This window comes from Nannobrachium achirus (assembly GCF_963921795.1).
Source record: "Nannobrachium achirus genome assembly, chromosome: 9".
NCBI classification, from domain to species: Eukaryota; Metazoa; Chordata; class Actinopteri; order Myctophiformes; family Myctophidae; genus Nannobrachium; species Nannobrachium achirus.
The window spans coordinates 46,710,811-46,725,338 of record NC_137818.1 but is presented as its reverse complement, the minus strand read 5'-3'; the positions used below and the strand labels follow the sequence as shown (position 1 = coordinate 46,725,338).

Genomic DNA, 14,528 nt, shown 5'->3' with positions numbered 1-14,528 from the left:
ATGCCATTGGTTCTCAAAGGGTCCTTGAGGGAGATCCAGGGGGTCCCCAGCTAAATGATAGATAGTTAGGAACCAAATGGACCCTCATGGGTTTATAACTCCAGGCCTATGCAACCCACATTTCAGCCTTCTCAGCTTGAACTAATAATGTTATGCATATTTTATGTTGACTTTATCATAGATTGCCATTTGATTTTATAAGTAACACATTTATAAACCTGTTTTAATAAATACAAAGATATAACATTCCCATGTTTATTATGCTTTTATTTGAACATTTTCAGAAGTAGTCCTTTTCCTTTTGAACCTGGGGCATATTTAATATTAATGGATGTAGTCTATGGATGGATATATAGATGAATGTCACTTACTGGACTGTAAACTCTCTACAGTAGGTAAATTTGTTTGTCTGAGCTGATAAATGCCAAAAATACACTCGTCTAAGACAGTTTGCCCACTGCCACACCAATAGAGGGAAAACTAGACATGTCTGGTGACTGTTGTAGCTGATGTGACCCCTTCCTTTCTTCCTATATCTTTGTTCATTTTAGTATATTTGCTTTTATTTCATGTATATTCTGTTGCATTTGTTTTATGTTGTGTCAGTTTGTGTCTTATGTGTAGGTGGTGTTTGTTATAAAAGGGAAAAAAAGGGACACAGGGATTACATCTAACATATAATTAGAGAGGTCAGTCAGTAGGTCAGTCAGTAGGTCAGTCAGTCAGTAAATGCATTTCCACCTTTATCTATTCACTCGCTTCAGCAACTGATCCCAAATTTCACATGGCATTGGCCATTAGCATTATACAGACGGTGACGGAGCCCGAATTTAATTTTTCCCAAATTCAAGCTATTTCTTAGCGTTTCTTCACCACTTCTGTTCAACTCTTACAGCCTGTTGTCAGGGTTACGGTCCATTCCTCCAGGCCATGGGATCTGTAGCCCCACACACACCTCTCTCACAGTTAGGAATGTTGCAGTAACGAGACACACGCTCTCTCTCTCTCTCTCTCTCTCTTTCTCTCTTTCTATGCATGGGTCACGCATGCACCAAGTGCGTTTGATGTGTGTCTCATCTTCCAACGGGTATGGAAAAACTATGTGGAGCAAGCGCATACATCCCCATACTTCTATTCACCTAATTTTGCTGTTAAATCATTTGTATCCATCATAAATATACACTCCTCCATGGGCTGCTACTTACATTATGATGCTCCTACATATTCTCACGCATGCACCAGTTACAGTTACTTTCCCCATAACCCACACTGATGATACATGTAACCTGTTGTACCCAAATAAATACATATGGAAAAAAAAGAAAGAAAAAAAAAGACAGTTTGCCCTCCTGGCCCCCAAGCTGTGGAATAAACTCCCTGTCGCACAATAGAACAACGGACTCACTCGCTAGCTTTCGCCATGGACTGAAGACTCACCTTTTCAGACTCCACCTAAACCCATAACACTACTGAAACACTCAATGACTATACATGAAGCTAGTTAGCATTTGTTTTTAGTTTTTTTTAGAATCCTTTTCTTTACTGATTATATTGATTTTTTTATATTGATATTCATATGCATTTGCTATATTGTTGATGATGTTCTGACATGTTATCTTGTTTATTATAGTCATGTATTATCTGCTTATTGTAAGTCACTTTGGATTAAAAGCGTCTGCTAAATGCCCAAACTGTAAACTGTAAACTGTAAAAAGGTATGTTAAGGAATTGACCATATTCACATATGACTAGGCTACTTGACATTTCCTTTTTTAAATACACTTCTTCAATATGTTCTGACTGAAATTATATACAATACAAAACACAAAGTCCTTTTACTCATACAACAGGAGGAGCTCCATAAGTGACAGGCAGGCCGCACAGCGCAGTCATGAAGCACATTCAAAGTTCTGCTGTTACAGTAGTACCCACAGTGAGCTCAGATAAGTAAACTCATGTCGATATCTCACTCTGATGTCTTGTGTGAAGGGACACACCAGTATGTGCTGTTAGTTGTGTATACCAGTCTCACATTGATAATACGCTGCTCAGGTGGTATGCAACTCCACCACCTCATTTCCACACGCAGCCTATGAGAGGATAAAGGTTATCCTCATCATTCAATGTAAGATGTACTGCTGGTGCTGGTATAGAGTGGATGAACAGATACATCTGAGTTGATGGTTGGTTGGTATGTCTTATATCTTGTTCCCTTTTTTGCCCTTTGATCTCTCTCAATGTGATCTAGTTTCTCCATTATCTCATATAAATGAGAATACATGACTTGGTTCTTCTTCTTTAGCAATTGAAGAACATACCACAAGGGGTCATCAAGTATGCCATTTTGCTGCTGTATTTTGGTGAAGAACCTGGCTACTTTTTCCCCCTCACTAAAGCTTGCAATGAAGGCAGTCCGGTTCCAACAGGCAGGTTAAGTTAGGTGTAGTATAACTCTCACCCTAAGTAGGGATTTCACTCCAGTGATGTAGTTTCAACCAAATTTAAGGGATATTGTAACCAACCCTCACACCCATACAAGATAGCTGATGCGAAAGCCTTATGTTTTACACAAAATGGAGCATCGTAGTTGGTGGACAGGAAGATAATCAGTTTGTGCTTTGTCTTCTCTTTTACATGTAGGGAAGGTGCGTTTCGGGCATTTTCATCAGCAGTGAAGATGCTTACAAGCTCCAGCCTGTCGATCATACCGGTACATTAGTTCATTATTTGTGAAGATGCCATAATGTCGACTGCTCTGTGGTTTGAGCTGTGGCCTTACAGTCTATCCCAAGTTTCAGTAGCCTCGGAAACCCAGGCATTAAAGTTTCAGTAACAAGGTGTGAACCTGTTCTTATAAACGCTGATGTAGTCTTCGTTCTTGTTTGCTGGTGAATAGAGATGAATGCAGGTTGCTTGAGTAACTGAAGTAAGGCCATACAAGATGCTCCACAGTTGACTGAAAAAGTGTACTAGAGAGAAGCAAAATTACATAGTCAAACTGTTAATTTGGGTCAAAATTGTGTAGCATATTTTATAAGAAACATACATACAGCAAAAAAAAAAAAAAAAAAAAAGGGTGATGGGTTAGATTTAAGTTCAGACCAAGCCTACGGTAAGGTCTGGTGGATGGATCTACGGAAGATGTATGGAAGAATACTATTGTTGAAACATGTACGGTGCAGTCTTCATCAGTGTGGAACAGTGTTATTTCCATACACAACAAAGAAATATGCCTGCATCCAGCATCTATCAGCACTGGATTCTAGTGCACATTTACCCTGTGGTGTGAAGAAGTAAGGTCATTGGGTTTAAATGGCATCTTGTGCATCGGGTGTGGCCTTGAAAATAGAAATATAATCACAAATGAGAAAGAAATATCATTAACCAAAAACATTTAAATGTAATACATGTAATGTAATAATGTAATACATGTTTGCCATCCATGTACATGTACATGTACATGTACAGTAAGCTTGGAAAACAAACCTGCTGTGGAACTGGAAATCTTCCTACTGCAGAAAAACAAGGACTACTGTCAGTTTTTCTCAAATACCACCTTGCAGATAGTGATGTTATAATCACCACCCCAACAGTTATTGAATTTGAACTTTCTGTCAGTTTATGACTTCACACTTCAGCAAGCATGACAGTCTATAACAAAGTCAGTATTTTTTTTAAATATAAGCTTACCTTTTTTCCACAGACGGTGCCGAAATAGGAGGAATAATGTAATCAGTAGAATCAGCAGAATCACCATCCCAATTACACCACCCACAACACCACCAACATTGGTTTTAGAATTTGAACTTTCTTCACATGTAGAATCACTGGAACGAGTTCCTATTGTTATTGGATGACGTCCAATAGATTTACAGCTGGAATAATAAGAGAAGAAACATTTTAATTAGTTCATGTCCATGAATTTGTATGATGAAGGTTGGATTTTTAAGTAAGACTCACTCTGTGTGTGGTTGACAAGTTGTGAATGTACCATTCGAATATGTATCACCAGTACAGTCAGCACACACTGTATCTGTAGATGATGTTCCTAAAATTATAAACATGACATGGACATTAATTGAAACCAGGCCAGTCAATAGATGCTGTCTTCACCATGTTAAAAAAGGGTAAAACAACAAACACAGAGCTTCCAGTAGACTACATCAACTATGTTCGAAATTCTCCAATCGGGTGGATTATGATCTGTGCTGATCACGTGGCTAGAGATAATGTGATAATGTGTACCGATATAGCACCACCATAAGGACGATTTGAAAAATGTAGGGTGGCATTTCTTCCTTGGCTGAGTGGCAATGTGTGTGCACATTTTCACGGAAATCGCTCAGAATATGAAAAATCTGAAAGCGGGTTGGTTTAATGATTAATTATAGAGATTATTAGAGATAATTGTCTAACAGATAATTGTCTAAGTCAGGCCGAGAATGCAATTCAAAAGTCATTTCAGGCCAAATAAAAACAAAAACAGGGCATATTTGTGTTTTACACTGTCTACCACGGGAAAAACAATCAACTATGCTAAATATGAGAGAAAGAAGATAGCAGGGGTGCTACTGGTATCCCTCAAACCACCGGCGCTCATGAAAGGGAATACAATGAGCAAAGGAGGACAAAATGAGTGAGGCACAAAAATCCAGGTCCAGGCACTCAGGTGGATTTAGAAATAAAAGGCCTTTATTCAACAGGCTAGAATATTAAAATACACCAGCGCGTTTCGGCAAACACCTTCTTCAGGGTGTAGGCTAAATATGAATTTTGTAATTTAAAAAGACTAGCCCTTACCCGCCCTTACCCGTTCAAAGATATGAGCTCCGAAATGATGTGCAGTGTGTAGGTTATGGGATGTGCACTGTGCACGAAGTATATGAGGGATGAAAAGTAACTTTAACTGGTGCTTGCATGATGTAGGAGCATCAATGTAAGAAACCTGTTTCGTTTAATGGCTACAGAGATACTGTTTCCCCCCCCAGCCCGCCCGCCCGCCCACCCGCCTGCACACACACCCGCCTGCCTGCCTGCCTGCCTGCCTGCACACACACACGCACACACGCACACACACACACACACACACACACACACACACACACACACACACACACACACACACACACACACACAGAGCTGGTTAAACATTTTGCCTCAAGCTAGATGCAGAATAGATGTGCCTCATGCTAGATGCAGAATAGATAGTAGATACAGCATAAAAATGCTAATATACAGCATACGATTTGTGAAAGTGACAAACGGGCTTCACAGTTATGTCAGGTGTGTTCATATGCTTATGGTGATGCGATTTCAGATCAATTGCTCCAGCCACTGAGGAGAAACACTGTTTCAGACAGACAGACACTCACTCAGACAGACATTCGCAAAATTATAGTATAGATGTGCATACATACACTTACTGAACCACAGTTGTAGCTAGTTGTGTATTTATCTTTAATTAGACCCACCTCTTCGACTGATGTATTGACCAGGTTTGCATGTATTGTGTCTTTGTGCTTCAATACAACCATCCTCTTTTCTGTCTTTACAGTAGAATCCCTCTAGTGGTTCACACACTGCATCTGATGTTGTTGTACAAGACCTCTTCACTTTCAAACCTTCTATGGAATGCATTGATTAGAATTAGTTAATACAAAGACAGGAAAAACATAAAGAAAAAAAACAGACAACTAATTTAAAAGGTCAGAGAGTGACGATAAAGAGTTAAATAGCTCCATTTTATAAAAATAATCATTGCTATAGTGTTCAGTAACATGGGTCTCCCTAGTCTCTTTAGTAAACCAAAAATAAATGTTCATGTCAGCATACATTTTTTTCATACAAAATTGTGAGAAAATGTGTTTTCTATATTAAAGAGTGGGAGATATGGGGAGACGCATGTTACCGAATAAACACTCTTATAGAATATAAAGCATTTCAACCCATACATATCACTTACACTACCTTTAATACAACCCCTACCACAACCACATAATAGTGAGCTAGCAGTCTACCACTATATGTATGTAGAAATGCCCTGATTAGTTACACATAATACAATTCTTATAATACACAAAATGTACCTGAATCACAGTTGGCACATGAAAAGCAGTGTGTACGTCCACTAGGCTGATCCAGGAAGGAGGTTCCTTCAATACAGGGTATGCAGGATGTACTGGAGAACTCAGTGCAATGTTTATGAACCCTGTTACCTGTTGGACGCAAGTTACACACTTTAATAACTGCCTTTTTACATTCAAACTTTAAAGGCATAGATATAATGTTGCCTGTGTTTACATTAACAAAACAATAAATAAACATTTTACCAATGATTTCCCTCTATACGAGCATTCATCAACCACTGTAGTAGTGTGGTGGTGTTTACTTTCAAAAACACATTGCCCTTTTCAAGGTTAGTTTTGTTAGCCCGAAAATTACCCTGTCAACCAAAACAAAACTAACATACCAAAATACAGCCAAGAGGCCCCAATTTAGTAATCATGCCAATGAAGTGCTGCCCTGCCCGTATGTGCAGTGACAAAATAACACTGTACATACACTAATAACCAATAACACTGCCCACAGCACTTCCCTCCCCCGGAAAATGGGCCAGTTGTGTTCGTATAGACGTTCGACATTGCTGGTCACTACGCAGTGTATTCAAACACCTAGGCTCTAAGGTGGTGGGCACCCAAAAAAGGCACCAAATAAAAAAAGCAACCCTAAGAAACCAAAAACATGACTTTGAATGATAATACATTTTAGTACAATATGCAGAACATATTACCAAAAGGCAAACCTGAGGACCGGATTAGTATCCTACTCACTCAAAATTACAGTATGGAATAGAACAATTAAAGGGATAGTTGGATGGATGGAGAATTCATGCATACATTTTGGTTTATGTTTATTTTAAGCCAATCATTTGATGACCATCAGTGGTTCCCTATGGAGACACAAAAAGCCCACTTTGTTCCCTATGGAGACACAAAGAGTCTCCTCAAATTATTGGCTTAGGAATGCAACAAAAACTAAAAGATATCCATGAATTCAAGCTTCCATGGGGTGAGTAATTGATAGGAAAAAGAAACAAAAGTCATCTTGGGGGTGAACTATCCCTTTAAGTTGACATCTACATATAAATATGGGAGGAATAGGTAATAACATATATATAAAAATGAATTACTGCATTGACAGCAGAGCCACACAAGTTCAAAATGCAGTTCTTACCTGCGGAACACATTGGGCAGCATTCTACCCCTACTGCATACTCTGCTAGGCGACACTTTTCAGCACATCCAATGTATATATGCAAAATAAAAACCTATGAACAATGAAAATATGATTTACTTCAGTTTTGTCTTAAATAAACCTCAGTCAGCATAGATAAGATGTTCATGTCAGACAGACATTCAAAGTCAGAAGACATAGACAAGCATTAATAGATCAGGGACAGACAACAACAAACAAAAGACCTTAACAGACATTATGATGTGAACAACACACACTAAAACCCCTTGCACACACAAGCTTTCTGTTGGGAGCAAATAGAGAAAATACCCCAAAATAAAATAGCTTAGTTTTCACCTACTCCGCAAACATACAATGCATAATTGTGGAATTCTAAACATCCCGTGGAATCGAATGTAAGGCAGTTGTTTGCAAGTGTCTTGGTATAATCTATCCATAGCCTAACTATAGCCTCTCATATGCAGGAAAATACATCAGCTCCACCGAATGAAAATCTAAGTAATAATAACGAGTGGGGGCAAGGGGTGAGGAGGTTGTGTGTGTGTGTGTGTGTGTGTGTGTGTGTGTGTGTGTGTGTGTGTGTGTGTGTGTGTGTGTGTGTGTGTTTCCACAGCAAATTATTACCAACAATAATGATCCAACCAGCCAAGGTTTTCCCTGCATTTCATATGAGTAGTTAAATGATGACAAGCAAGTAGGTACATCAAGCAGGAATGCAAAACACAGGTAGGATATCTGGAGAAAAGGAAACATACAAATGTATAATGATTTATATTATAAAATATTGAAAAAAGAAACTCGCAATTGTATTAACAGTTCAGTTTCAGAGATATACACCGACAACAAGAAAGAACCTTATGTGAAACATATAAGTGAACCTCATCATCATAGTTGTGAAACTAACTGAAATGCGCGTGCGGTGCACGGTGCCAGCAGCAACCACCCCCGCGGCAAAAAAGAAAAAGAAAAGAAAAACAAGAAAAGAAAAGAAAAAAAACAAACGTTGCATTATATTAACATCGTTTTATATGAATAATCTTCATTAAAAAAAGTGTCATTACTCATTATCCTAAACGTAAAAATATATTGTTTGAACTAAAAAAGAAAGAAAGTCGTGAGCACATTGTAGCCTAATCAATGCCAGCAGTGGCAGTGTGCCGGGCAGCACCAATAATACGCGCTCGCTCCGTTCCCATTAATAGAAATAATTTGCATTGCACAAAGACGCCCACGACCACATAAGCAGAAACAAAATCCGATGTGTATCAGCCTATACCTAAGTTCTAGTTTATATCTGCGTCAGACAGAACCCGCGTCTTTCTTAGCTGAAACCGAAAATAGGACGTTAAACTCTACTTAAAAATAGGGGGTTTGTTTATTTAATCAGCCACACCGGCTTAGGCTATATGAAAGTGAAACATATCGAGAAAATAAAGGTTTACCATGGAAAACTCTTGCAATGGATGCCAAGCTGTTACCAAAACAGGACTTGCTCGCTTGGTTCAATAGCTGCCTCAGCATGGGCTATGTTTGTGATTAATTTAGTGTCAGCAAATATAAGACTTCCGGTGGCGATCTCTTCAGAATAAGAGTACCACTAACGTAATTGAAAAACGAATAATTTGTATATGATATACACATTAAAAATATAGATTTACCATTTAATTAAAGCTATACAACAAAAATAATGATTCTGTGTAAAAATGAAGTTTTAATGACTTTTTTTTTTTACATCTAATAGATAAATGCCGTTCACTGAAGTGCATAGCCTTTACAAATTGGACACTGGACAGTAGTCGGCTCGCTGCGTCGGCACTTTGAACACACGCACGCGTTCGGGGAGACCTCCTCTACCGCACCACACTCTCTGCTAAGCGGGAGAGGTGTAAAATAAAAATGTTATGGCTTTTCAGTGCAGCCACCCGCTCAAAAGAGTGACATTTTCAGACATTTTCAAACTCTAGTTGGCGCTGGAGAGCAGACGGCTCGCTGCGTCGGCACTTTGAAGACACGCACGCGTTCGGGGAGACCTCCTCTACCACACCACACTCTCCGCTAAGCGGGAGAGGTGTAAAATAAAAATTTGATGGCTTTTCAGTGCAGCCACCCGCTCAAAAGAGTGACATTTTCAGACATTTTCAAACTCTAGTTGGCGCTGGAGAGCAGACGGCTCGCTGCGTCGGCACTTTGAAGACACGCACGCGTTCGGGGAGACCTCAGAATAAGAGTACCACTAACGTAATTGAAAAACGAATAATTTGTATATGATATACACATTAAAAATATAGATTTACCATTTAATTAAAGCTATACAACAAAAATAATGATTCTGTGTAAAAATGAAGTTTTAATGACTTTTTTTTTTTACATCTAATAGATAAATGCCGTTCACTGAAGTGCATAGCCTTTACAAATTGGACACTGGACAGTAGTCGGCTCGCTGCGTCGGCACTTTGAACACACGCACGCGTTCGGGGAGACCTCCTCTACCGCACCACACTCTCTGCTAAGCGGGAGAGGTGTAAAATAAAAATGTTATGGCTTTTCAGTGCAGCCACCCGCTCAAAAGAGTGACATTTTCAGACATTTTCAAACTCTAGTTGGCGCTGGAGAGCAGACGGCTCGCTGCGTCGGCACTTTGAAGACACGCACGCGTTCGGGGAGACCTCCTCTACCACACCACACTCTCCGCTAAGCGGGAGAGGTGTAAAATAAAAATTTGATGGCTTTTCAGTGCAGCCACCCGCTCAAAAGAGTGACATTTTCAGACATTTTCAAACTCTAGTTGGCGCTGGAGAGCAGACGGCTCGCTGCGTCGGCACTTTGAAGACACGCACGCGTTCGGGGAGACCTCCTCTACCACACCACACTCTCCGCTAAGCGGGAGAGGTGTAAAATAAAAATTTGATGGCTTTCCAGTGCAGCCACCCGCTCAAAAGAGTGACATTTTCAGACATTTTCAAACTCTAGTTGGCGCTGGAGAGCAGACGGCTCGCTGCGTCGGCACTTTGAAGACACGCACGCGTTCGGGGAGACCTCCTCTACCACACCACACTCTCCGCTAAGCGGGAGAGGTGTAAAATAAAAATTTGATGGCTTTCCAGTGCAGCCACCCGCTCAAAAGAGTGACATTTTCAGACATTTTCAAACTCTAGTTGGCGCTGGAGAGCAGACGGCTCGCTGCGTCTGCACTTTGAAGACACGCACGCGTTCGGGGAGACCTCCTCTACCACACCACACTCTCCGCTAAGCGGGAGAGGTGTAAAATAAAAATTTGATGGCTTTTCAGTGCAGCCACCCGCTCAAAAGAGTGACATTTTCAGACATTTTCAAACTCTAGTTGGCGCTGGAGAGCAGACGGCTCGCTGCGTCGGCACTTTGAAGACACGCACGCGTTCGGGGAGACCTCCTCTACCACACCACACTCTCCGCTAAGCGGGAGAGGTGTAAAATAAAAATTTGATGGCCTTCCAGTGTGGCTAGACATAGAAAAGTACAATTTTCAGACATTTTCAAACTCTAGTTGGCGCTGGAGAGCAGACGGCTCGCTGCGTCGGCACTTTGAAGACACGCACGCGTTCGGGGAGACCTCCTCTACCACACCACACTCTCCGCTAAGCGGGAGAGGTGTAAAATAAAGATTTGATGGCCTTCCAGTGTGGCTAGACATAGAAAAGTACAATTTTCAGACATTTTCAAACTCTAGTTGGCGCTGGAGAGCAGACGGCTCGCTGCGTCGGCACTTTGAAGACACGCACGCGTTCGGGGAGACCTCCTCTACCACACCACACTCTCCGCTAAGCGGGAGAGGTGTAAAATAAAAATTTGATGGCTTTTCAGTGCAGCCACCCGCTCAAAAGAGTGACATTTTCAGACATTTTCAAACTCTAGTTGGCGCTGGGCCATCAAATTTTTATTTTACACCTCTTCCGCTTAGCGGAGAGTGTGGTGTGGTAGAGGAGGTCTCCCTGAACGCGTGCGTGTCTTCAAAGTGCCGACGCAGCGAGCCGTCTGCTCTCCAGCGCCAACTAGAGTTTGAAAATGTCTGAAAATGTCACTTTTTTGAGCGGGTGGCTGCACTGAAAAGCCATCAAATTTTTTATTTTGCTTTGCTTTGCAAGTTGTTGATCCGGTCTGGGTCTATACCGGATACGGAAACGTTTCTATCTTTATGTGTGCTTGCAAATAACCAGATACAGTAGGGCTCTAGACCGGATAACACTGGTTGTTTCCCACAGGCGCTGCAGAAAGCGAGGTAAGCTCAGGGTTAGCAGCTGCCTCGCCCTCCTACAACAAGATTGGTCATGTCTTTGTCATGTCATATGATATTATGATATGACGCTTCTTCTTTTGGATTCCGGTCAGGCTGTTTACAGTGTACACTGTACAGTGTAGGCTCCAGTGACCTTTCATGTATTCCTAAGTGTACACTGAAGTGTAATAGTGCCCTGCCCGAGAAATAATAGATGTCAAAATACTCAAATGTTTTACGTAAAAGTATCAATTGGTGTACTACTGATAGAAATTAGTCTGGGATTCTAAATGTACTCGCAAAGTACAAAAGTGTTGAAATAAAAATACTGTATACTGGTAGACCTACTTTAAAAGAGCACCAAAAGCGAAAGTAAAAAAGTTGTGAGCTTGTAGAAAATCTATTTTCAAATAGCCTAGGTAGAGCTAAAGTGGTTAATGCGTGTTTTGTAGGCCTACTTAAGTACAATTTTGAGGTATTTGAACTTTTAGTGAGTATTTCCTATTTCCAATACTTTTACTTCTACTCCACTACATCTCGGATCCAAATACTGTACTTTTAATCCACTATTTATTTGAAAACTTTATATAGTTACTTTGCCGATACAAATTATAGAATACATTTTATCATTTATATCTAAAGTTTTCAAATGAATAGGCCTACCTAAAAACTTACCCCTCAATTCAATAATATTTTTTTAGTTTTAGTCGCATTCCTAAGACTTCATTACAATAAATTTACCCCCATTGGGTACATTTACTATAATCACATTTTTGTCTTAGGAATGCGAAACATACAAAGAAATATTATTGAACTCAAGTCTCCAAGGCATGATTAATCAATAGGAAAAAAAAGTCATTTTGTGGGTGAACTACTCCTTTAAAGGGATATAACACTTTCAAAACTTTTTTTTCGTCTAATCAGGCTTGTATGAACACCCTGAACAGTTTTTAATTTGCTTCATTCAGTATTTAGATATTTGATGTAAATGTTACCACCTCCAACACGCCCAGGCCCTCTCCACATACACACCCATTGTAACTTCAAACTCCATTTTAACCATGATAGATTCATTAAAAACACCCATTATTTTTTCTGGTGACTCATAATACCCTCCTAATACGTGAGCAGACCGTGTTTTTTCAATAACTTTTTTCATTTACCCCCAATGGGGGTAAATCACGTAAAAGTTTTGAAAGTGTTATATCCCTTTAAGTACAGTAGCCTATACATGTACTTACTGTAATGTTACTTTACACCACAGTATAGTATAGTATAGTATTATATAGGCTGAAAATACATTTTAAAATGTGTTTGAAGCCCCCCACCCCTAGACAGATATAGACATTGCAGCCCAACAAGGCCAGGACTTGAGCAACAGTGTGTGTGAGAGACTGTTTCCATAGTAACTAACCTACCAGTAATGTTCCATTCCGATTTGGATGACGTTTTCTCGACATTTCACATAAATTGTTAAAGGACAACTAACAAATGGCATCATCAAGCAGGGATCCAAAACAAAAGTGAGATTATCTGGAGAAAAAGACAAAGACAAGGCATATAACTTCTTAAATGTATAGCCTACATGGTTAGCTGCACTCGATTTTGGAACACCTTTCACTGCTTGCTCTCTCCTCTTATTGACAGTCAAGTAGCCTAATAATAATTTGAACATATCCTACAAGAACTGCATTAACTAATAAAAATGTGACAAGTAAAGTCAAGTGTAGCCTACTCACCACAGTGCTTCTCTATAAGAATATACTTTCATTTCATTCCGAATTCTTTCACTATCACATTGATGCCTAGTCCAGCCCATGTATTTTTCTGCTGATACTGAGAGAAGTTACAGGAAAAATAACGAATCCATGAATCCTTTATTTACAGCTCACCTAGCAATTCAAAGGGGAAGATAAGTTGAGGTTAAAGTCTAGACTCGGGACTGTGCTGAGTCAAACAGTCAAAGTCACATGACACTGGACATGCACAAGGAGCATGTGGTACATAAATAAATGGAACTGGAACCATTCAATTTATGTTTTGTTCTATTTATTTATTTATTTGTTTGTTAATAAGAAGAAGAGTAGAACAAATTAAAGTCATTTTCAGTAAAAGACAACACTTTAAGCTCTCCAGTGTTCTTTTAAATGTCATGTTTCTATATGCCACAGAGGCTGAGATGTACATTTTTGCGAACAATGACAATTCTATCAAGTTTTGAGGAGGTAATTTTTTTTATACCATAATCAAAGTGGAACTGGGTCGGTATTAGTTCCTCTTTAAAGTCTTTGTGTTGGTTCTGTATGTCACTCATGTGACATACAACGTTTGTATGTCACATGAGTGAAAGTACACAGAAAGGAAAAGGACACATTTACACATTATATTTTTGCCCTAAAATCACTCAACTCGGTACACAGTATGTCTACACTCATGTCATCAACATGGATCCGTCCACATTTTTTGGGGACACTGCTCCCTACTCTTTGTGTATACATGTGACCTACGGTCGTTTATCTCCCGATTAGGGAGTCTTACTGGTATTAAAATTGCTGAAGTACAGGTATACAATAAACATTCCCATGATTCAGCTTCTCTCGCCACATTAAATCAAGTCCTGATCAAATACAGTACATCCATTGTCTTGGAGTCCAACAATAGAACTAGACCTTCTCTGGCTCAGATAAGATAAGAAACAATCAGATTTGGTTGCAAATGCTCCATAAAGGGTGCCATGGCATTGGTCCGAAGGTTCATTAGTCCAAAGGTTCATTAGTCCGCATTTGTTAAGAATACTATGCCTAACTCTAACCCTAATCCTAACCCTAACCTCAGTAACCCTAACTAAATTCGGACTAATGAACCTTCGGACTTATGGGCAGTCCCCACATAAAGTATATTGGCAGGAAACTATAATTTAAATATAAATTAACATACACATCAATGTAATGTTTTCATTTAGATGTAACCTCTTACAAAAATTAAAAGTTAAATAGAAGAGTTTTGGAAAACAAACCTGCAC

At 39.6% G+C, this 14,528-nt stretch overlaps 1 protein-coding gene across 3 annotated transcripts; it reads right to left on the bottom strand.

Moving 5' to 3' along the window:
• Positions 1-157: 157 nt before the first annotated feature.
• On the bottom strand, positions 158-13,372 carry LOC308292049 (tumor necrosis factor receptor superfamily member 5-like). Of its 3 annotated transcripts, none has more exons than XM_080734275.1 (9): positions 13,246-13,372; positions 12,925-13,039; positions 7,879-7,989; positions 7,234-7,327; positions 6,087-6,215; positions 5,472-5,624; positions 3,961-4,048; positions 3,691-3,875; positions 158-3,512 (listed from the first exon to the last, which is right to left on the bottom strand). In XM_080734275.1, the coding sequence occupies exons 2-9, from the start codon at positions 12,964-12,966 to the stop codon at positions 3,358-3,360; spliced, it is 957 nt and encodes a 318-aa protein (XP_080590401.1). In that variant the 5' UTR covers positions 12,967-13,039; positions 13,246-13,372; the 3' UTR covers positions 158-3,357. The 3 variants fall into 3 exon arrangements, with proteins under 3 accessions (XP_080590401.1, XP_080590402.1, XP_080590403.1); XM_080734276.1 differs by having other exon boundaries at positions 158-3,509; XM_080734277.1 differs by having other exon boundaries at positions 5,472-5,621.
• Positions 13,373-14,528: the final 1,156 nt, after the last annotated feature.